Raw genomic sequence first — 24,470 nt, 5'->3', positions numbered from 1 at the left:
ATCTTTTCTCTGTGAGACATTGATGTAGACACAAACAAAATTATTCCTGCTGATTCTCTGTTCTCAAGAGACCAGATTAGAAGTCAAGGTAAATCTAGTTTTTACCACAACTTCTCCAAAAATTCCCCCATCTACCAGAGGTCTAAACCTCCTTGCATCTTAGCCCAATCTTGAGTTAACGTTTTTTTCCAAATCTGAGACTGAAGAATCTGTTTTGATTAGACCTCTTGGGCCTCCAAAATATTGACTTGTGGCAGGGAATGATTCCAGATATCTCCAGAAAGTTGCTATTCCCCTCTTCAACAAGGGAGAGAGGTGTGTTCCTTTGATATAAAACCATGGGTACTATAACCTTTGGCTTCAGGATGCTTTTGACAAATCAACTAGGAGTTTCATGTCTTAACACAAATTAAGAGCTGTCATTTAGTCCTTTATTAAACAAATATTAGTTAATTATAAGATATGTTGAGATCTTTTTATGTACCATGTTCAGAGCTTAGATTCTTGTATGGATTTTCTCATTTGTTTTACTAATGTCCATTCTATATGGTCAGTACTATTATAAACATCAGTCTACTTTTGCAGTAATAGAGTTCAGAACGATAAAGTGATTTGCCCAAAGTTATGACTGCGTAAATGATGAGCTTTCTTGGAATTCCAGGTTAATTCCAGTTGTCATGCTCTAGGCCAGTGGATCTCCACCAGAGCTGATTTTGCCAGCAAGGACATTTGTCATTGCCTGGAGATATTCTTGGCTGCTACAACTGGGAAAGTACTACTGCCACCTAAAGAGGTGAGGCCAGGAATGCTGCTCAACATTCTACAATGCACAGGACGTCCCCACCACAAAGAAGTATCAAACACAAATGTCAACAGAGAGAAGACTGGGAAATACTGTTCTAGACCAGAGTCTCTCCCACATTAATGTACGTGAACCACTCGGGGGTCTCGTTTAGTTGCAGATTCTGATGCAGCACGTCGACGGTGAGCCCAGAATTTCTAAGTTTGTAACCATCTCCCTATTGATGTTGATGGTACATGTCTTGGTCTGTGGCTGACTCTAAGCATCAACGTTTGGTCCAGTATTAGAATTAGATGTAGGTACTTTGAGGCATTCTCCACCAAGAAGTTTCCCACACACCTCAGGTCTGACAGTAGGTCATCAAATGTTGGACTCAGTAGTTCAGCTTCTGCATAAACAAATTTACACACGCCTCTTGATTATTTCTCTCATGACAGGAAATGAAAATTTAGGCCTTTTTTTCTTTGTCTGTAAACTCAGGAAATTCCATCTATGTTATGGATTGGATGTGAGAAGCAAGTAATATTTTAGAGCTCAGCTATAAATATTAAAAATGCAGATATTCTTTGAGAATTTCTCAATCTCAGTATGATTGACATCCTGGGACAGATCATTCTTTCTGGTAGGGTCTGTTCTGTGCATTGTAGGATGTTTAGAGCATCCCTGGCCTCCACCCACCCCTCTCCAATGTCACAGCCTAAAGTGTCTCTGGACATTGCTCAATGTCCCTTGGGGACAAAATTGCTCCTTGTTAGAACCATAGTTTTTACTTAACCATTTCAAAATATTTTTGTTGATTGGTATAATAGCAATTGTGATAAACAATGTGAAAGACCATCAAAAGTATAAATGGCACAGCCACACCATGAAATACTGTGGGGCCATCAAAATAATGAATCAGTGTTATACTTGTTGATTAGAGGGATGTCCACAGGGTACTACTGAGTAAGAAGGAAAGGGAGAGACAAGCTGGAATAAATGATTGTCCTAAAATGTTAAGAGTACTTATCTACTGCACAGGATCCTATTTATGCATTTAAATTAAAAGTGTATGAATATGTACGGGTGTATATACAGAAAGAAAAGTTTTAAAGGAAAGTAGAAACTTAAGGAAGGAAAAATGACAGTAAGAATGAAATCAGGTTAAGTTTAGTGCTTTTAAAACAACAGTAGAAAACAAAATAGATTGAAAATCTAAAACCCATTTTATTTATATATAAAATATTAATAGTTGAATGATGTCAACCTGGGTCACTAATTCATCATTACATAGCCAAAGACTTGGAAATAAAAGAATACAATAGAAAGGCTTTTAAAATGTGGAGAGGAAGCAGTACCTAAGGTTATAATTTCTTCTTATATAAAGATTTAAATATGCTTATGGAAGATACAGATAATGGTCAAATGGTAAAGAAGAATGCCTTTCAGTTGATGGCTAAAGGTGATGCAACTTTTAGAGATAAATCTAATCACAAAACACCAAAGTAAGGAGTAAAGATTAACAGAGATGTGGAGAGGGAGTCAAGATGGCGGCGTAGGCAGACTCTGAACTCACCTCCTCCCATGGACACAGCCAATTTACAACTACTCGTGGAAAAATTACCCCTGAGACAGAGCTGAAAACTGGATAAGAGGAACTCCTGCAACAACGGACAATCCTAACTGGGATGGAAGAGGCAGAGACTCCCTTCCGGAGAGGAAAAACGCCGCCTTCACAAGCCGCCAGCTTCACGGCCGCCGGGAGCAGCTCACAGGTACGCAGCCTCCCTGGAGACGCGGGGCCCTGAGCCGGGAGCGCCCCCGCTGTGGGCATTGTGTGGACCCAGCACAATCGAGACCAGCGGCATAATATCTGACTTTGCTGCTACTAAAGCATTGGGTAGCATCCCCAGAAAACCCGGCTCACAAAGAAACTAAAACTGGCTCTTAAAGGGCCCGCGCACAAACTCACCCGTTCCAGAAAGCATCCTAAAATCACCAGAAAGAAAGGTGCACACTGCTTTGGTGACAAGAGACTCACCTGATAGGCCCTGAGTGCATCTCGGTGAGGGGTGAGACCTCTCCAGGGACTGGGACATTGGCGGTGGCCATTGTTGTGGCCTGGTGTGAGCGTGCTGACACAGACGCCATTGGAGTTTTCCCTGAGACCTGCTAGCCCAGGGTCTGCTCCACCCGCTAGAGCACCGATTTAATCCAGCTCAGCCAGGGCAGGCAGCCCACCCTAGAGACTGGCCCCACCTAACAACAAACCCTCAGGCAACGTGTGGGCCTGCATAGATTGGTGACTGGATTTTCTGCAGCCTGGCAACTGAGCTGACTTGAGCGGGGCAGGGTGTGCACAAGGAGCGGGTGGAGAGTGTGGGGTGGTGGCGGAGTGTGTGGGGCTCGCGCCGTGGAGAGACTGGGTCCGCTTGGGGAGGTCGGGGCGCTCACACGGGGCAGGACTGTGTTGACTGTGTGTGTGGACCTGTGGGCGGCAGGGCTTGTCAGCTGCAGAAGACTTGTGCTTCTCAAAGACCCACACAGGAGGTTTGCCTCACCTTCCAAAGCCTGAAACAATTGGGTGCTCCTGTGCCTGAGGCCAGCCCCACCCAGCTGCAATCCTCAGAGAGCTGACAAGAGACCTAATAGGCTAGAGGTTTACAGCAATTCTAAGGCCCTGAGCCTAACAACCTGCCACGCTGGGGGCCTACTCACTTAAAAGAAATATTGCAACACAGATGTGGTATTAGAACTTGCAGCCAACTGTGCTGGGGCTCCTCACACCTGATAAAGAGACTGAAGGGCCCACAACAACTACAAGCAGCTGAGCATTACAACAGCTGGCCAGGAGCATAACTCAGCCTCCCTGGGCGCCTATAGGGAGAGCTAACAGGCCACAATAGAAACACACACGTAGCCCACATAGGGGCCACCCCTGGAACATTGAGAACTGAGGGAAGCACACTGGAAGCCTCCTAAGCCATCACTTACATAAGGTCACCTATCCAAGAGCAGGAGACGTAGCTGACCTACCTAATACATAGACACAAGCACAGGGAAAGAGGCAAAATGAGGAGGCAAAAGAATACATTCCAAGTAAGGGAACAGGACAAAACCCCAGAAAAGGAACTAAGTGAAACAGAAATGAGCAACCTACCCGACAGAGAGTTCAAACTAAGAGTGTTAAGGATGCTAACTGATCTGGGGAGAAGAATAGATGAACTCAGTGAGAATGTCAACAAAGAAATGGAAGATATAAAAAATAACCAATCAGAAATGAAGAATACAATACTGGAAATGAAAAATTCATTAGAGGGACTCAAAAGCAGAGTAGAGGATACAGAAGAACGCATCTGTGAGCTGGAAGAAAGACTAGAAGAAATTACCCAAGGTGAACAGGTAAAAGAGAAAAGAATTAAAAAGAGTGAGGACAGTCTAAGGGACCTCTGGGACAACATCAAGCGCACTAACATCCGTGTTATAGGTGTCCCGGAAGGAGAAGAGCGAGACAAGGGGGCAGAGAATCTATTTCAAGAAATAATAGATGAAAACTTCCCTAACCTAAGGAAGGAAACAGACATCCAGGTACAGGAGGCACAGAGAGCCCCAAACAAGATAAACCCAAAGAGGCCCACACCAAGACACATCATAATCAAAATGTCCAGAATTAAAGATAAAGAGAGAATCCTAAAAGCCACAAGAGAATGTCAAGTTACATACAAAGGAAACCCCATAAGGCTATCAGCTGACTTCTCAGCAGAAACCTTACAGGCTAGAAGAGAATGGCACGATATATTTAAAGTGCTAAAAGGAAAAAACTTACAGCCAAGAATACTCTACCCAGCAAGGTTATCGTTCAAAATGGAAGGAGAGATCAAAAATTTCCCAGACAAGCAAAAATTAAAGGAGTTTGTCACCAAGAAACCAGTGTTACAAGAAATGTTAAAGGGACTGATTTAAGGGGAAAAGAGAAGACCACAAATAGGAAAAATTATCTATTTCCACGATTAGAACGTAATGGATACAAATGCACAAAAAAGAAGTTGGATATGATATCAAAAACAAAAGGAGGGAGGAGGGTAGTTAAAGAGTACAGCTTTCAGACAGAGGTCAAACTAAAGTGACCATCAATTCTGTATAGAAGAAGTAAGGAACAGAGAAGGACTACTAAAACACTGAGGGAAGAAAAAAAAAAGTTAAAAAATGGCAGTAAGTACATACTTATCAATAGCTACTTTAAATGTCAATGGACTAAATGCCCCAATTAAAAGGCATAGGGTGGCTGACTGGATAAAAAAACAAGACCCATATATATGCTGCATACAAGAGACACACTTCAGACCTAAAGACACTCACAAACTGAAAGTGAAGGGATGGAAAAAGATACTCCACGCAAATGGCAATGAAAAGAAAGCAGGGGTAGCAGTACTCATATCAGACAAAATAGACTTTAAAACAAAAACTGTAAAACGAGACAAAGAAGGGCATTACATAATGATCAAGGGAACAATCCAACAAGAGGATATAACACTTGTAAATATCTACGCACCCAATGTAGGTGCACCTAAATATATAAAGCAATTATTAACAGACATAAAAACAGAAATAGACAGTAACACAATAATAGTAGGGGACTTTAACACTCCACTTACACCAACGGATAGATCATCCAAACAGAAGATCAATAAGGAAACATTGGCCTTAAACGACACAGTAGAACAGATGGACCTAGTAGATATATACAGAGCATTCCATCCAAAAACCGAAGAATTCACGTTCTTTTCAAATGCACATGGAACATTCTCCAGGATTGATCACATATTAGGCCACAAAACAAGTCTCCATAAATTTAAGAAGATTGAAATAATACCAACCATCTTTTCTGACCACAACGGTATGAAACTAGAAATCAACTATAGGAAGAAAATCAGAAAAGCCACAAATACATGGAGATTAAACAAAATGCTACTGAACAACGATTGGGTTAACGAAGAAATCAAAGAAGAAATCAAAAAATACCTGGAGACAAATGAAAATGAAAATACGACATGCCAGAATTTATGGGATACAGCAAAAGCGGTTCTAAGAGGGAAGTTTATAGCAATACAGGCCTATCTCAACAAACAAGAAAAATCTCAAATAAACAATCTAACAATGCACCTAAAGGAACTGGAAAAAGAAGAACAAACAAAGCCCAAAATCAGTAGAAGAAGGGAAATAATAAAAATCAGAGCAGAAATAAATGAAATAGAGACCAAAAAACAATAGAAAAAATTAATAAAACCAAGAGCTGGTTCTTTGAAAAGATAAACAAAATTGACAAACCTTTAGCTAGACTCACCAAGAAAAAAAGAGAGAAGGCACAAATAAGTAAAATCAGAAATGAAAGAGGAGAGGTTACAACAGACACCTCAGAAATACAAAAGATTACAAGAGAATACTATGAAAAGCTATATGCCAACCAATTCGACAATCTGGAAGAAATGGATAAATTCTTAGAATCATACAACCTTCCAAAACTGGATCAAGAAGAAGTAGAGAATTTGAATAGACCAATCACCAGTAAGGAGATCGAAACAGTAATCAAAAACCTCCCCAAAAATAAAAGTCCAGGACCAGATGGCTTCCCTGGTGAATTCTACCAAACATTCAAAGAAGAGTTAATACCTATCCTTCTCAAATTCTTCCAAACAATTGAGGAGGGGGGGAAGCTCCCTAACTCATTCTACGAAGCTGACATTACCCTGATACCAAAACCAGACAAGGACAACACAAAAAAAGAAAATTACAGGCCAATATCACTGATGAACATCGATGCGAAAATCCTCAACAAAATACTAGCAAATCGCATACAACAATACTTTAAAAAGATTATACACCATGATCAAGTGGGATTTATTCCAGGTATGCAGGGATGGTTTAACATTCGCAAATCAATCAACGTAATACACCACATTAATAAAATGAAGAATAAAAATCACATGATCATCTCAATAGATGCAGAGAAAGCATTTGACAAGATCCAGCATCCATTTATGATAAAAACTCTGAATAAAATGGGTATAGAAGGAAAGTACCTCAACATAATAAAGACCATATATGAGAAACCCACAGCTAATATCATCCTCAATGGTGAAAAACTGAAAGCTATCCCTCTAAGAACAGGAACCAGACAAGGATGCCCACTGTCACCAATCCTATTTAACATAGTATTGGAAGTCCTAGCCAGAGCAATCAGGCAAGAGAAAGAAATAAAAGGGATCCAAATTGGAAAGGAAGAAGTGAAACTGTCACTATTTGCAGATGACATGATTTTATATATAGAAAACCCTAAAGAATCCACCAGAAACCTTTTAGAAGTAATAAACGACTATGGTAAAGTTGCAGGATACAAAATCAACATACAAAAATCAGTTGCATTTCTGTACACTAACAACGAAGTAGCAGAAAGAGAAATTAAGAATACCATCCCATTTACAATTGCAACAAAAAGAATAAAATACCTAGGAATAAACTTAACCAAAGAGGTGAAAGATCTGTACACCGAAAACTATAAAACATTGCTGAAAGAAATTGAAGAGGACACAAAGAAATGGAAAGATATTCCGTGCTCTTGGATTGGAAGAATTAACATAGTTAAGATGTCCATACTTCCTAAAGCCATCTATAGATTCAATGCAATCCCTATCAAAGTTCCAACAACATTTTTCACAGAAATAGAACAAAGAATCCTAAAATTTATATGGAACAACAAAAGACCCCGAATAGCTAAAGGAATCCTGAGAAAAAAGAACAAAGCTGGAGGTATCACACTCCCTGATTTCAAAATATACTACAAAGCTATAGTAACCAAAACAGCATGGTACTGGCACAAAAACAGACACACAGATCAATGGAATAGAATCGAAAGCCCAGAAATAAACCCACACATCTATGGACAGCTAATCTTCGACAAAGGAGCCAAGAACATACAATGGGGAAAAGAAAGTCTCTTCAACAAATGGTGTTGGGAAAACTGGATAGCCACATGCAAAAAAATGAAAGTAGACCCTTACCTTACACCATACACAAAAATTAACTCCAAATGGATTAAAGACTTGAATGTAAGACCTGAAGCTGTGAAACTTCTAGAAGAAAACATAGGCAGTACGCTCTTCCACATCAGTCTTAGCAACATCTTTTCAAACACCACATCTGACCGGGCAAGAGAAACAATAGAAAAAATAAACAAATGGGACTACATCAAACTAAAAAGCTTCTGCACAGCAAAGGAAACCATCAACAAAACGAAAAGACAACCTAACAATTGGGAGAAGATATTTGTAAACCATACATCTGATAAGGGCTTAATCTCCAAAATATATAAAGAACTCATGCATCTCAACAACAAAAAAACTACCAACCCAATTAAAAAATGGGCAAAAGACCTGAACAGACATTTCTCCAAAGAAGATATACAGATGGCCAACAGACACATGAAAAGATGTTCAAAATCACTAACTATCAGGGAAATGCAAATCAAAACTACAATGAGATATCACCTCACGCCTGTCAGAATGGCTATAATTAACAAGACAGGAAACCTCATGTGTTGGAGAGGTTGTGGAGAGAAGGGAACTCTCATACACTGCTGGTGGGAGTGCAAACTGGTGCAGCCACTATGGAAAACAGTATGGAGATTCCTCAAAAAATCAACGATAGAACTACCATATGATCCAGCTATTCCACTGTTGGGTATTTATCCAAAGAACTTGAAAACACCAATTTGCAAAGGTACATGCACCCCTGTGTTCATTGCAGCCTTATTCACGATAGCCAAGACTTGGAAGCAACCTAAGTGCCCATCAAGGGACGAATGGATAAAGAAGCTGTGGTATATATACACAATGGAATACTACTCAGCCATAAGAAACGACGAAATCCAGCCATTTGTGACAACATGGATGGACATAGAGGGTATAATGCAAAGTGAAATAAGTCAGAAAGAGAAGGTCAAATACCGTATGATTTCCTTCATTAAGTAGTAGATAATAACAACAATAAACAAATACATAGGGACAGAGATTGGATTGGTGGTTACCAGAGGGGAAGGGGGGAGGGAGGAGGGTGAAAGGGATAATTCGGTACATGTGTGTGGTGATGGGTTGTAATTAGTATTTTGGTGGTGAACATGATGTAGTCCATGCAGAAATAGAAGTACAATGATGTACACCTGAAATTTTTACAATGTTATAAACCAATGTTACTGCAATAAACAAAAAATTAAAAAAAAAAAAAGTCACCTTGTAACATTCTCTATAAGTTGATTGCAAGATCAATGCAGTTGAATCTATTTATACCATCAGTAGAGAATGTTTACTTACGTGTGTGTGTGTATGGGAAAAGTATTCATGTCATTTCACAGGTTTCTATAAATTCCTTCAAAAAAGGACATAAAACTCCAATATTGTAAAAAAAAAAAAAAAAAAAGATTAACAGAGATGTGAAACACGTTGGAACTATATATGAAGGGTGATCTATTAGCACAAAGTACGCAGAAGAAACTTCACTTTGATTTTTGTTTAAAGCAAGTACTTGCATGTGAAGAATATTAAAGTGACAGATCAATTCTCTCAGTGAAAAACAGCCTAGGAGGAACACAATATGAACAAATGATATGTCTGCATGAAATTTGTAAACTTTCACACATTCACCTCAATATATCCATACGTACATTAATGAACCAAACGGAAAACAGCCAGTTGGTGGATTAAAAAAAAACTCACATATTTTTTTGAACGAATGCAAACAGAAACAGGAATAAAAACAAGGTGACCTCGCTATGCAAAAGCAAAGGATTCCCACAGAAAATTTACAATAGAGAAAGTACATGGCTAACAAACTCACAAATACATTCAGCCTCACAGGCAATGAAACAACTGGAAACTAAAGCTCATTTGCATACAACTTTTCGCATATTATATAATTTTCTATCATGAATACCGAGAGTGAGATTATACCATGATAGGTATGCCTTACGAACTGCTGATGCAACATAAATTTTTAAACATTTCTGGTCTGGATCTTTCTCATCTATAGGGAAATACAGTCAAATATGCCTCACCTTAAAAATAAAAAATAAATGTCCTCACTTCACTGTACACTCCTCCCCAGTTAATACACTATCTCCTCACTCCTGTTAATTGCAAAAATCCTTGGACTTATGTTCTACTTTTACTGGAAGGACTTTAAACCTCCCATTCCCTCTTCAAACTGGGCTTCTATTTATATAATTTAATTGTCAACTTGATCCCTGCATTACTGAGTTCAATATTCACTTCTCTTTTGGGCACGGTAAATAGACACATTAATTAATTAAGCACGCAAGCAAGCAAACAACCACAGGTCTTTGGGCTATGGATTAGGCAGGATTGGCTCTGAGATGATGTCAGGGAAACAGTCTTGGCTTTCATTCTCTCTGGTCCTCTCCTAGACTGTTTACAAGGCTCTCAGACTCACCTGGACGGAATCTCTGAGAGGACAGTCTCCAAGTGGAAATATGAATTTCTGCTCAGACTAGGCAGCAAAAAGGAGTAAAAGACAAGTCCAAGAGTCAGACATAAGATTCCAAAAGAAACTGTCCCTCCTAGCCCAAAGGTGCACATGCTCAGCAACTGCAGCAGGGGAGAGTGACCTCCCTATGTCTGTTCATTAGGCGTGTTTCCGTCTGGATACTCCAATTTCTAAGTACATGATTTCCCTGGGTGACAGTGGTCTGCACAGAGGCAAAGGTTTACCTACTGTTTCTCTTTTCCCAAGACCAACTTTAGAAGTCAAGTGAATCCAGTTTTTGTTACTTCTTCTCCATGAACTCTCCTGCCTTCCAGAGGTCTAACCTTCCAACATCTCATCACAACCCTGAGTTCTAGTTTTATCCAACATCATGACTGAGCAAACTGTGGATTAGATCCTTTGGATCTTCAAACACTTACATGTGTTGGGGATACAGTCCTTGACATCTCCAGAAAACTGCTACTCCCCTCTTTAACAAGGGGGGGATTTGATTCCTTCAATTTAAAATCTTGGGCACAAAACTCCTTGTCTTCATGACACATTTGCCAAAACAATTAGCAATTTCATATTTATATCACAAGTTCAGAGCTGTCATTTCATCTCTCGTTATAAAATGTTGGGTAATTACAAGAGATCAATTTAGATCTTTTTATGCTATACACCCTGAACTTAGGACCTTATAGAGATTGTCTGATTTAATTTTTACTAAAGTCCATTCTATGAGGTAGTATGTTTATGAACTCCATTCTTTATTGTAGAAATGGGGCTCAGAGGGGTTTAAGGATCTGCCCAAATTTACAAACCCAGTAAGGCATGGGGTATCAACTGGAATTCTGTCAGAATGCTTCCAATCCTGAAGCATTTGGCCAGTGGTTCGCAATCAGAGATGATTTTGCACATGGGACACTTGGCAATGTCTGAAGGATTACTGCTAATCACCTAAAATGCACCAGGACAACACGCGACACAAATACTTATCCAGCCCAAATGTCAATAGTGAGAAAGAGGGAAAATCTATTCAGGACCAATACTTCTCCAACTTCAGTGTGCTCATGAATCACACGGGATTCTAGTTCAAATGTGGATTCTGATTCAGCAGGTCTCCTCTGGTCCCAGAGACTCTGCATTTCTAACAAGTTCCTGGGTGATGCTGATGCTGCAGATCCTAGTCTGTGGACCAGTCTTTGAGTAAAAATGCTACAGTCTCACATTAGGATCAGGTGTAGGTATTTTTAGGATTTTTCTAAAAAGTCGTCTGAAAGATAAAATCATCTCTTCATGTATTTTATTAATTTATTGAGGTAACATCGGTTTATACATTGTACAAATTTCAGGTATACATCACCATATTTTGACTTCTGTATAGACTACATTGTGTGCACCAGTAAAAGTCTTGTTTCCATCTGTCACTGTACAAATGTCCCCATTTGCCCCTTTCATCCTCCCTTCAATCCCCTTACCCTCTGGTAACCACCACTCTGTTCTCTGCATCTACATATTTTTTTAATCTTCCACATATTGGTGAAATCATACAGTTCTTGTCTTTCTCTGTCTTATTTTGCTTAGCATAATACCCTCAAGGTCCATCCATGTTGTCACAAATGGCAAGATTTCATACTTTTTATGGCCAACTAGTATTCCGTTGTGCATTTATACCACATCTTATTGATCTGTCATATGCACTTAGATTGTTTCCAAGTTTTGGCTATTGTAAATAATGCTGCAATGAAGATAGGGGAGCATAAATCTTTTCAAATTAGTGGGATTTTTTCTTACGATAAATACCTTGAAGTGGAATACATATGGTAGTTCTATTTTTAATTTTTGAGGAATCTCCATAATAATTTCAATAGTGTCTGCACCAATTTACATTCCCATCAGTAGTGTATGAGAGTTTCCTTTTTTCTACATCCTTTCTTTTTTATTTTTTTAAATTTTTTGTTTATTGCAGTAACACTGGTTTATAACATTGTATAAATTTCAGATGTACATCATTATACTTCTATTTCTGCATAGATTAACTCATGTTCACCACCCAAATACTAATTACAACCCATCACCACACACATGTGCCAAATTATCCCTTTTGCCCTCCTCCCTCCCCCCTTCCCCTCTGGTAACAACCAATCCTTTCTGACACTTGTTTTTACTTGTCTTTTTAATAATAAACTTTGTGACCAGCATGAGGTGATATCTCATTATGGTTTTGATTTGCGTTTCCCTGGTGATTAGTGATTTTGAGTATCCAAGTGCTTGTTGGCCATCTGTATGTCTCCTTTGGAAAAATGTCATTCAAGTCTTCTACCCATATATTAATTGGATCTTTTTTTTGATATTGAGTTGTATTAGTTCTTTACATATTTTGGATATTAACCCATTTTCAGATATATGATTTGCAAATATTTTCTCCCATTCAGTAGGTTGTCTTTTCATTTTGTTGATGGTTTCCTTGTTGTGCAGAAGCTTTTTGGTTTGATGCAGTCCCACTTGTTTATTTTTGCTTTTGCTGCCTTTGTTTTTGGAATCAGATCCAAAAAATCATGGCCAAGACTGATGTCAAAGGAATTACCATCTATGTTTTCTTCCATGAGTTTTATGTTTTCAGGTCTTACATTGAAGTCTTTAGTGGATTATGAGTTAATTTTTGTGTATGCTGTAAGATAATAGTCTAGTTTTATTCTTTTGCATATGGCTGTCCTGTTTTCTCAACAACATTAATTGAAAATACTATCCATTCTTCATCATATGTTCTTCCCTCTTTGTCATAAATTAATTGACCATGTATGGTTGAGTATGTTTCTGGGCTCTCTCATCTGTTTCTTTGATCTATGTGTCTTTATGCCCATACCATGCTGCTTTGATTACAATAGAGGTGTAATATAGTTTGAAATCAGAGAGTGTGATGCCTCCACCTTTGTTCTTCTTTCTGAAGATTTCTTTGGCTATTCAGGATCTTTTGTGGTTCCATGTAAGTTTTAGGATTGTTTGTTCTATTTCTATGAAAAATTGACATTGGAATTTTGATAGGGATTACACTGAATCTGTAGATTGCTATGGGTAGCATGGACATTTTAATAAGGTTAATTCTTTCAATCCATGAGCCTGGAATATCTTTTCACTCATTTCTGTCTTCTTCAACTTCTTTCATTAGTGTCCTATAGTTTTCCATGTACAGGTCTTTCAAATTCTTGGTTAAATTTATTCCTAGGTATTTTATTCTCTTTGATGCAATTGAAAATGGGATTTTTAAAAAATTTCTCTTTCTGATAGTTTGTTGTTACTGTATAGCAACACAAATGATTTTTGTGTATTTTTTGTGTGTCCTGCAACTTTACAGAATATTTTTTGTTAGTTCTAACAGTTGTTTGGTGGAGTTTTTAGGGTTTTCTATACATAAAATCACATCATCTGCAAATAGTGACAGTTTTACTTCTTTCTTTTCAATATGAATATCTTTTATTTCTTTTCCTCTCCTACTGTCTCTGGCTAAGATTTCCAATTGTATGTTTAATAAAGTGACAAGATTGAGCATCTGTGCCTTGTTCCTGATCTTAGAGGAAAAGCTTTCAGATTTTCACCATAGAGTATTATGTTAGCTGTGGTCTTGTTGTTCATGGCCTTCACATGTTGAGGTATGTTCCCTCAGTACACTCTTTGTTGAGAGTTTTTGTTATAAATCGATGTTGCATTTTGTCAAATGCTTTTTCTGCATCTATTGAGATGATCGTATGATTTTTCTCCTTCGTTTTGTTAATGTGGTGTATCATGTTGATTGATTTGCAAATGTTAAACCATGCTTGCATCCCTGGAATAAATCTCACTTGATTGTAATGTACTATCCCTTTAATGTATTGCTGAATTTGGTTTGCTAATAGTTTGTTGAGGATTTTTGCATCTGTGTTCATCATGGATATTGGCCTGTAATTTCCTTTTCTTGTGGTGTCCTTGCCTGGTTTGGTACCTGGGTAATGTTGCCCTTATAAAATGACTTTGGAATCATTCCCTCCTCTTCAACTTTTTGGAAGAGTTTGAGAACGATTGATATAATTCTATTTTGAATGTTTGGTAGAATTCACCAACCAGGCCATCTGGTCTTGAACTTTTTTTGTTGGCAAGTATTTTATTACTGAATCAATCTTCTTACTAGTAATTGGTCTATTTGGATTTTTTATTTCATCATTCTGCAGTCTTGGAAATTTGTATGTTTCAAGGAATTTATCTACTTCTTCTAGGTCGTCCAATTTTTGGTGTATAATTGTTCATGTAGTCTTTTATGATACTTTGTATTTCTGTGGTATCAGTTGTGATGTCCCCTCTTTCATTTCTGACTTTTTTCAGTTGAGTTATGTCTTTTTTTGTTGTTGTTGTTGTTGAGTCTAGCTAAAGGCTTGTGAATTGTGTTTATCTTTTCAAAGACCCAGCTTTTAATTACATTGATTTTTTGGTTGTCTTTTTAGTCTCTAATTCATTTATTTCCACTCAGATCTTTATTTCCTTTCTAATACTACATTTGGGCTTCATTTGTTTTCTTTTTCTACTTCCTTGAGATGTCAAGTTATACTGTTTATTTGCGATTTTTCTTTTTTCTTTAGGTATGCCTGTATTGCCGTGAACTTCCCTTTTAGAAATGTTTTGCAGCATCCCATAAATTTTGATATGTTGTATTTACATTTTCATTTGTCTCAAGGTGTATTTTGATATCTCCTTTGACTTATTTTTTGACACATTTTCCAGTAGCAAAGTGTTTAATCTCCACATATTTGTGATTTTCCAGTTTTCTTCTTGTAATTGGTTTCTGGTTTCATACCATTGTGGTTGGAAATGATGCTTGATATGATCACAGTCTTCTCAAATTTATTGAGACTATATTTGTGGCGTAACATATGATCTATCCTGGAGAATGTTTCAAGTAGACTTGAAAATAATGTGTATTCTATTGCTTTTGAGTGGAATGTTCTTTCTATATTTCTTAAGTCCATGTGGTATAATGTGTTATTTAAGGCTGAATATTCCTCATTGATTTTTCTGTTTTGATGATTTATCATTGATGTAAGTGGGGTATTAAAGTCCCCTACAGTTATTGTATTGCTGTCAATTTCTCCCTTTAGATTTGTTAATATTTGCTTTATATATTTAGGTGCTTCTAAGTTGGGTGCATAAATATTTATAAATGTTAGACTCTGTTGTTGGATTGACCTCTTTATCATTATGTAATGCCCTCTTTATCTGTTATTAGTCTTTGCTTTAAAATCTATTTTGTCTGATATTAAGTATAGCTAACCCAGCTTTCTTTTGGTTTTCATTTGCATAGAACATCTTCTTCCATCTTTTAACTTTCAGTCTGTGTATATTCTTACATCTGAAGTGAGTCTCTTGTAGGCAGCATATAAATGGGTCTTGTTTTTACATCTATTCAGATACTCATTGTCCTCTGATGGGAGAATTTGGTACTTTTTCTTTTAAAATAGTTATAGATAAGCGTGTGCTAATTGTCATTTTTTAAAATTGTTTTCTGTCTGTATTTGTAATTACTCTGTTTCATTCTTCCTCTCTTCTCTTGCTTTATGGTTTGATAACTTTCCACAGTGTTATGCTTAGATTCCTTTCTCATTATATTTTGTGTATTTACTATAGATTTTTGCTTTGTGGTTACCATGAAGCTTGCATAAAACAACCTATATTTATAATAGTTTATTTTATATTGATAATAACTTAAGTTTGAGCTCATTCTAAAAATACATTTTTACTCCCCCCTCATCTTTTATGTTTTTGATGTCACATTTTGCATCTTTTTCTTTTGTGCATCCTTTAACTGAATATTATAGTTATAATTATTTTTACTACTTTTGTTTTTAACTTTCATACTAGCTTTATATGTGAGTAATTCACGACCTTTAGTGTATATTTACCTTAACAGTGCGAATTGCACTTTCATATGTTTTGTTGTTGCTAATTAGTACTTTGATTTTTGAGCTTAAGAAAGTCCCTTTAACATTTCTTGTAAGGCTGGTCTACTGGTAATGAGCTCTTTTAGCTTTTTCTTGTCTGGAAAACTCTATTTCTCCTTCATTTCCTAGTGAAAACTTTGCCAGGTAAGGTATTCTTGGTTGCAAGTGTTTTCCTATCAGTACTTTGCATAAATTATGCTTCTCTTTTCTGGCCTGCAAAGTTTCTGCTGAAAAATCTGCTGATAGTCTTATGTGAGTTCTCTTGTATGTAACAAGTTGTTTTTCTCATGCTGCTTTTAAGATTTTCTCTTATCTCTACTTTTTGACATTTTAATTATAATGTGTCTTAGTGTGGGTTTCTTTGGGTTTATCTTATTTGGAACTCTCATGGATTCCTGAATCTGGATGTCTGTTTCCTTGTCCACGTTAGGAAAGTGTTCAGCCATTATTTCTTCAGATAAATTTTCTGCTCCTTTCTGTTTTCTCCTTCTGGGTTGCCTATAATATGAATGTTATTCCACCTGAGGTTGTCCCATAAGTCCCTTAAGCTGTAGTCACTTTTAAAAACTCCTTTTGCTTTTTGCTGCTCTGTGTGGGTGTGTTCCACTGTTCTGTCTTTGAGATCACTGATCCTTTCTTCTGCTTCATCTAGTCAGTTGTTGAACCTCTCCAGTGTATTTTTCAGTCCAGTTATTGTATTCTTCAGCTCTGTGACTTCTGTTTGGTACCTTCTTATATTTTCTATCTCTATGTTGAAGTCTCCGCTGTGTTAATCTGTTCCTTCTGAGCTTGGTCAGCATCTTTAGTGCCACTATCTTGATATCTTTATCAGGTAAATGGCTTATCTCTGTTTTATTAAGATTTTTTGCCCTGAAGTTCTATCTTTTATCTTGGTTTGTAACATGTTCTTCTATTTCCTCACTTTTGCTTGACTATCTCTGTTTTTTCTATGTATTAGGTGAAACAGCTACCTTTCCTAGTCTTGAAAGAAAGGCCTCATGTAGGAGATGAACCAAGTTGTTCAGCCTTGCCCTACCTCTTAGTTTTCTCTCAAATCTTTATGATTGTCCAGCCTGTTTTATTTTTAATAGTTCCCAGTTGTTGAGGGTCTGCCAAGACCTGTCAGTGTTCCAAATGGAGGGATCCCAGCCAGCACCTGATTTCAGGCTACTTGAAATGAGACCCTCAGGCAGCAGCTTTTAAAATATGCAAGAACATAGAGTTCTCTGGGACCACCATTATAAACCTTGCTGCCCTCCAGACCAGGTGATATGGAAGTGTCTTCTGTGCAACAGGTGCAAAAATCAGGACTCCAGACAGTACATAAACTCCTTTCTGGGTGGTACCAGTGAGCTGTGGTAAGACAGAGACAGAGGGTGAAGACAGCCTTCCCCAGTCCACATTATCTGAGAGCCAGGTGATCAAGGAGGGTCCCTTGTTCAACAACAACAGAAACTGGGGTACTAGATGTAAAACTGGGGCACCAGACACGTGCAAATTTCCCCTCCCAGAGATCCTGGTGGTCCAGATGCAGTAGAGAGGGTGTTTGGATAGTCTCTGGATAGGTTTTCATTGAGCCCCTAGATGTGTGTTAAATTAGAAGCCTGCCCCTCAGGCTGCAGCTATGATGATAAGCATATAAGCCTCTTTCACAGAAAGACTGAGCTTCTAGGGCTGTTGCCTCCTGCTTTGTCCTGAAGGCAGCAGCTCTTTAATAACTTTGTTTCTGTTGTTTACAGTCCTGAAGGACCTGTGTACATAATCTCTGCTGGGCTCCAGAGCCAGGTGATGTAGAGCTGTGCCCTGGCAGCAGCTGCAAAAGTTGGGGCATGAGACAAGGGAATAAGCTCCTTTCTGGGAGATATCAGCAAGCTGGAGCAAGGCAGAGAGAGAGCCCAAAGACTATATCCATGGCATCTGTTCCCTGAACACCTCCATTGGCCTAGATGAGTATGCCAGACCAGAATCCTGCTCTCAAGCCAAAGCTCCTGGACAAGCAAATAGGCCTCTTTTTCAGAAAACATCTGTGCTGTGTTTCAGTCTGCTATCAGCGCAGTGTCCTAGGGGTGGCTGCCAGCCAAGAACTGTCTCTCTGATTGTTACAGTCCCATGGGACCCAGGAATGCAAGCCCTTCTGGCCTCCTGAGCCAGGTTTTCAGGTGGTGTCCCCTAGGATACTACAATAAAAACTGGGGCTCTGTGTGTGTAAAAAAATAATGCAAGTGTACTAGACAGGTATAGAATCTCCCCTCCAGGAGATACTGGCACTGTGGAGTGTGGCAGAAGGAGCGCATGTGAACTGTGCCTGCAGGCTTCAGTTAGGCAGAGGGGGAGCACAGGGGTGGTGCCTGGCAGCTTTAGTGAGGCAGAGGGGAGACTAGTGAGGCAGCTTTAGCAAGACAAAGGGAGAGCACGAAAATGGTACCAACCAGTGCCTCCTTCCCCAGAAAGAACCCCAAGAGACCATTGTACCTCTGGTGGATGCGTTAGGTTAGCACATTATTCTCCTTCGCTTTGCAAACTGCTGCTTCTGCACTGAGCACTGAAGCAAATGAGTACAGGCACAAACACCTTAAAAGCAGTTTCTCCATTTGCTGTTACCATTTGGGTCTTGTGGACATAATCCGCAATTGTTTCCACAGCCCGATGTTTTGGGGGCTTGTCTCTCAAATGCAGATCTTAAGAGTTGGAGTGTTTGAGTTGGGATATGAACCCTTTGCTCCTCAGGGAGAAGCTTTGGATGTGTGAGTTGTGAGAGAAGCTCTTGATGTCCTGATTGTGGGTTGCTGCACGAGGGGTGGGGATTTTTTACAAGAATATGTCTCAGCCAATTTTAACAATTACATTAAAAAGCCATTAAAGTTTATTGTGCACTTTCTTGAATTATACACAAGTGGAAATATAGTGTATGTATCATAATTTTTGTATGCCTCCTTTAATTCATCAAATTATACATCTCAAATATGTGCAGTTTATAGTACATAATTACATTTCAACAACTTACTTATAAAGAAAATATTCTAGGGGTGCAGGGGTCATAACAGGATCTGGAGCACAGTTTGATGGTTCACACTGAGCAGTGGTAGGAGATCTCTCTTCCACCTGCATAGAAAAAACTGTCATCTATGGATATAGAAATAGTAGAAGTAATTTAAAGCACTTTACACTTGATCAACTTTTTTCTATAAAACATAAGATAAAAATACACATAGAAATAGAGTTAACTGATCATATATTGGTTCAATGAGAAGAGCACCACGGCCTCACACGACATCATGGAACAGCCTTAGAAACAATGGAGGGACTCACAGCTGACTGTAGACCCGTGAGGAGACCAACAGAACTCAGAACAACTCCCCACCATGCAATGTCTTCTGGTAATAAAGTTAGTATATTAAATCATTTGCTTTCAGGATGGCTTGTTATGCAGCAATAGGTAACTGATTCAATAATCAAGGTAAACAGAAGTGAGGACAAGTATAATAATCTGCTCCTGATTATTCCTGACATTTGTTCTTATATTTGAAGACAGCATTCATGGTTACTCTGTTATTTCAGTTTATTTTAGACAAATGTGTTTTAAAACTCTCTTGTCCCATTTGCGACAACATGGATGGACCTGGAGGGTATTATGTCAAGAGAAATAAGCCAGACAGAGATAGACAAACACCACATGATTTCACTCATATGTGGAAGACGAACTAACACAGAGACACAGAGAACTGTTTTGTGGTTACCAGGGGCAAGGGGGTTGGGCGTGGGCACTAGGGGTGAAGGGATACAATTATATGGTGACTGAAAAACAATAGTATACAACTAAAATTTCACAATGTTATAAACTATTGAGATATCAATAAAAAAAAGAGAGAGAACCAGGAAAAAAACTCTCATAGGGGTTCATTTCCAGGTAACCAGGAGAGGTTGAAAGGACATGCATGTTTGTTCAGGAAAACTGGTACCCAGATTCACACGACTGGACAGCAATTCAAGCTCCCTTTTGAGTCATTCTTTGATCAGAAGATAGATATAATCCTGAGTATAATGGAGATATATAATGGATGATAATGATAACGGTCATTCAAAATTCCTTTCATGGTTATGACAAAACTTAGAAGGGAGAGAACATTTTTCCTTTATAGCAATGAAAGGATTCATGTTATAAAGAACACTGGAAGTTTGCAAGCAGAAACAAAAGATAATTCAATAAAAAGTAGAAAAACACCAATTAATCCTTCTTCCAAAAATATAAACCTGTTTACACAAGGCCACTAAGCCTCCATACTCCAATGAGTAGATGTATAACAACAAAAAAAATTCTTCAGAGAATACAAGTTATTGTTTTAAATTTTGCTTCATAAAATTGAAGACCCTCTGTGATTCTAAGGTCATATTAAGTTAATCTGTTTATTAAAACCTGTCCTTCAATGAAGACTCCTCTGGGAGAAATGTATTTGATGATCATTCTGTCAGTAACTAGGGTAGGCATTGTGGACACCAAACTGAAAGAGTATAAAATCATAGTGAGGAAAATAATGCCCAGTGACCAGTTATAAATCACAATAATATGTTACAGTCTACATTACTTGGAAGAACAGTTAGGATAGTGACATACAAAGGAAGGCCAGGCATAAAAGTGAAAACTGTGGTCTCCGAGTTTCCTCTATCATAAAATTATACAAATTGCCTTGGTCATCAAGTGGAGTTTTTTTCCCATCCATGAAAATCCTTTTAGTAAAACAAAAGAAAAGTTATTTATGACATATGCCATTTGAGAGAAATTATTCTAAAAAAAAATCCATGTTCTCTCATTAAGATAATGGGAATTTACAAATATTCTGATCCATGGCTGGAATAAATTTCAAAAAGTAAGAAAACAACAAAGGGAAAAAATGTTGGATATCAAAGCTAGCAGAAAGATTAACAAAGGGAGTTACTTAAATTGAATAGAGAAGTTGAGGTCAAAGAAGTAGAAATACCAGGAAATAAATGGAAAGAAGATCAAATAATCCCATTTTCTCACTCTGAGGCTTTTACCTCTGCAATCATGGGCACTTCTTCAGTGCTAGGACAATTTTGTAGTTTCCTTTACAAAGAATGTTTTCAGAGCTCTCTTTATGTCATTATTCCTCAGACTGTAGATGAAGGGGTTCAGCATGGGTGTGACCACAGTGTACATGACTGAGGCTATTTTACTTGAGTGTGAGCTCTGGATAGCAGCAGAGCTGAGGTACACTCCTAGGACCGTACAATAATATAAGGAGACAACGGAGAGGTGAGACACACAGGTAGAAAATGCTTTGTACTTCCCCTGAGCTGATGAGAGTCCACGTATGCAGGAAACTATCTTAAAGTATGAGTAAAGGATACCAGCAAAAGGACCCCCACCCAGCAGGACAGCTGCAAAATACATCACCACGTTGTTAAGAAAGGTGTCAGAACAGGCAAGTTGGACCATCTGATTGAGTTCACAAAAAAAGTGGGGGATTTCCAAGTTGGTACAGAAGGAAAGCCGCAATGCCATTAAGCTTTGTAATAAGGAATTCAGGACACACACAATCCAGGACACCAGGACGAGCAGTCCACAGAGCCGGGGGTTCATGATGACCATGTAGTGCAGCGGGCGGCAGACGGCCACAAAGCGGTCATAGGCCATCACAGTCAGGAGAAAGATGTCCAACACTGCAAAGAATATGAGAAAGTAAATCTGTGTGATGCAGCCTGCATAGGTGATGACTTTACTCTGCGTCTGGATGTTCCGCAGCATCTTTGGGATGGTGGTGGAGGTGAAACAGATGTCTACAAAGGACAGGTTGGAGAGGAAGAAGTACATGGGAGTGTGGAGGTGAGAGTCTGAGCTCACAGCCAAAATGATGAGCAGATTTCCACACATAGTAATCAGGTACATAGTGAGGAAAAGCCCAAATATGATGAGCTGTAGTTCTGGTTTCTCTGAAAATCCCAGAAGAAGAAATTCTGAAATTTGTGTATCATTGCTTGGTTCCATGTGGTGGAGGTGACTTCCAGGAAAGAAGGAAATAAAATGACTAACTTTCACACAAACTCACATTACTAACAGATTTGAAATGCTACAATGTATCCTTTGTATTCAAAAAATTAATGTTAATATTATGTTTATGGATATGGCCCACTTTGGGGGTCCCTCATGCCACATCTGATATGGAATTTTTGTCCCAATTCAGCTTTTTTTTCTCAAGGGTCATGCATTCTACAGTTTTAATGACAAATTCTTCATGTATTTCTGGAATAAACTGAGTGCTGACCATGTTTTAGGCACTGTCTAGGCAATGCACAAAGGATGTTGAAAACAGAATTCCCTATAATAGAGTGATGGAGATGAATGTACAGTACAGGCAAATAATAAAATCACATAACATTTCAGATGGTGTAGGTGGTGTGAAGAAAAGGAAAGCAGGTATAAAGGAGAGAGTGAACAGGGTGTTCTGTTTTTCATGGGGATTCAGTCAAGACCTGCAAACAAGGTGACATGTGAAGAGATCTCAAGTAAGGCGAGGGAGATGCAAGTTTATGTGGGCAAGTGTGTGTCTAGCAGAGGGAGTGGTCAGTGCAAAGGCCCTGAGGAATGTGCTTCTTTCAAATGTTTGAGTCAAAAAACAGTGAAGCCAGTGTTACAATGTGCATGAACCTGAGGGAGAGCAATGAGAGATGTTGTCAGTCTTGTTAAGGAGTGAAGTGGCCTCTCTGCCACTGCTAAAACCTCAAGACCCAGGAACCTCATCATCCATACTACTTCTTGAACTTCATGAATCTTTTTGCAAAGGTGTCACCTGAACTGCAACAGATCCCCTCTTTAGTACTTTCTCTTGATTGAATACTGGCCCCTCTATTGTAAGAGTCACCTTAGGATATATGAGTCCTGCTGCCTCTGTTCTGAGGACTTCCCACACTCCACAAGTCACACAGACACACACATTTGCAGCACACCATGGCCTCCTGGTTGTGTTATTTCCATGTCTTTCTCAGCTCCAGGCATATTGAATATGTGAGGAATGAATACAGCCAGAGTTGGCCAGATCAATGATCTTTCTTCTGTGTAATGTGGAAATGGCTCTTGGAAGTTCCAATTCTTAAGCCTACCATGAACAAATAAACTTGGCGCTTCATATTGGGGTGGCCCTTTTCAGCCACCCATTAATATAAACGTAAAAAAATCTATTCAATAAACAGAGAGAGAGAATTAAATGGAGGAGGAGAAAAGATCTAATAAGCTCAGGTGTCAGCTGAAATTTCAAGATACAGGGAGCCCCTCATTCAAATGCCCCTTGTTAATTTTGTCTCCCAGGAATCCTGAGAGTAGAAATGACCCCTTCATTTCCTTCTATTAGTTAACATTCTGACGTTTGTATTTTAAGGGTCTCATTTTGAGGTATATGGGCTGGGTATGACTTCCCTGAGAACTGCTTTTGTTCCACAAAATACACAGGCACACACACACACACACACACACACACAGAGTGGGCTGTGACTTCCTGGAGCCATGTTACCACCAGGCACTTCTCACCCCAGTCACAATAATTGGGAAAGAAATGGTACAAAGGAAGATGTCAACAGCAGATTATCTTCACACTACAGACTGTAAATAGTACCCAAGTTCCAGTTTGTGAGCCTCCCATGAACATGGAAAACATAGGAATCCATATTCATATAAACATTGTGTCCTGTATTTAAGAAAACATAAAAAGCACTTCAAAAACAGAGAGAGGAAAGATATAGATGAGTGGAAAAAAATCAAACAAGCTCAGCTGGTTCCTAGAGATTGTGATGAAGAGAAAACTTCCTTGGTTCTGGCAACATTCCAAGTTCAGTTAACTCCCCTTGATGCCCAGAACAACTAATAAAGGAGCAAAAAACCAATTTACCCTCAAGAGAAAAGAATGTAATCTTACAATAATTAGACATCTTACTGATTGAACATCTGACTAGAAAAATGAGCAAAGGAAATAAGCCCTCAATTTATAACAGAAAATGCAAAACATGCAACAATAATGAGGGATTTTTAAAGATGAAATGGTAAAGGACTTTTTAAATAATATTAAATGGAAAAGTTTTGGAATCAGAAAACTGAGTTTTAAATCTCGAAACTGCCATGTATTAACTGTTTATCCATGGAGGGACAAAAGAACTATTCTAAATGTTAATATCCTCAC

The 24,470-nt window shown here is 38.5% G+C and overlaps 1 protein-coding gene across 1 annotated transcript; it reads right to left on the bottom strand.

The window, feature by feature from the left end:
• Positions 1-21,326: 21,326 nt before the first annotated feature.
• LOC106799972 (olfactory receptor-like protein OLF4) lies at positions 21,327-22,351 on the bottom strand. The gene is given in 2 exon segments (XM_014797631.2): positions 21,327-21,355; positions 21,358-22,351. Coding segments are annotated over 2 exon segments (960 nt in total). The 5' UTR covers positions 22,289-22,351.
• Between the last annotated feature and the right edge of the window lie 2,119 nt (positions 22,352-24,470).

This window comes from Ceratotherium simum, chromosome 39 (genome assembly GCF_057802395.1).
Source record: "Ceratotherium simum simum isolate JZ-2026a chromosome 39, ASM5780239v1, whole genome shotgun sequence".
Classification (NCBI taxonomy): domain Eukaryota; kingdom Metazoa; phylum Chordata; class Mammalia; order Perissodactyla; family Rhinocerotidae; genus Ceratotherium; species Ceratotherium simum.
This window is presented reverse-complemented; position numbering and strand designations above follow the sequence as displayed.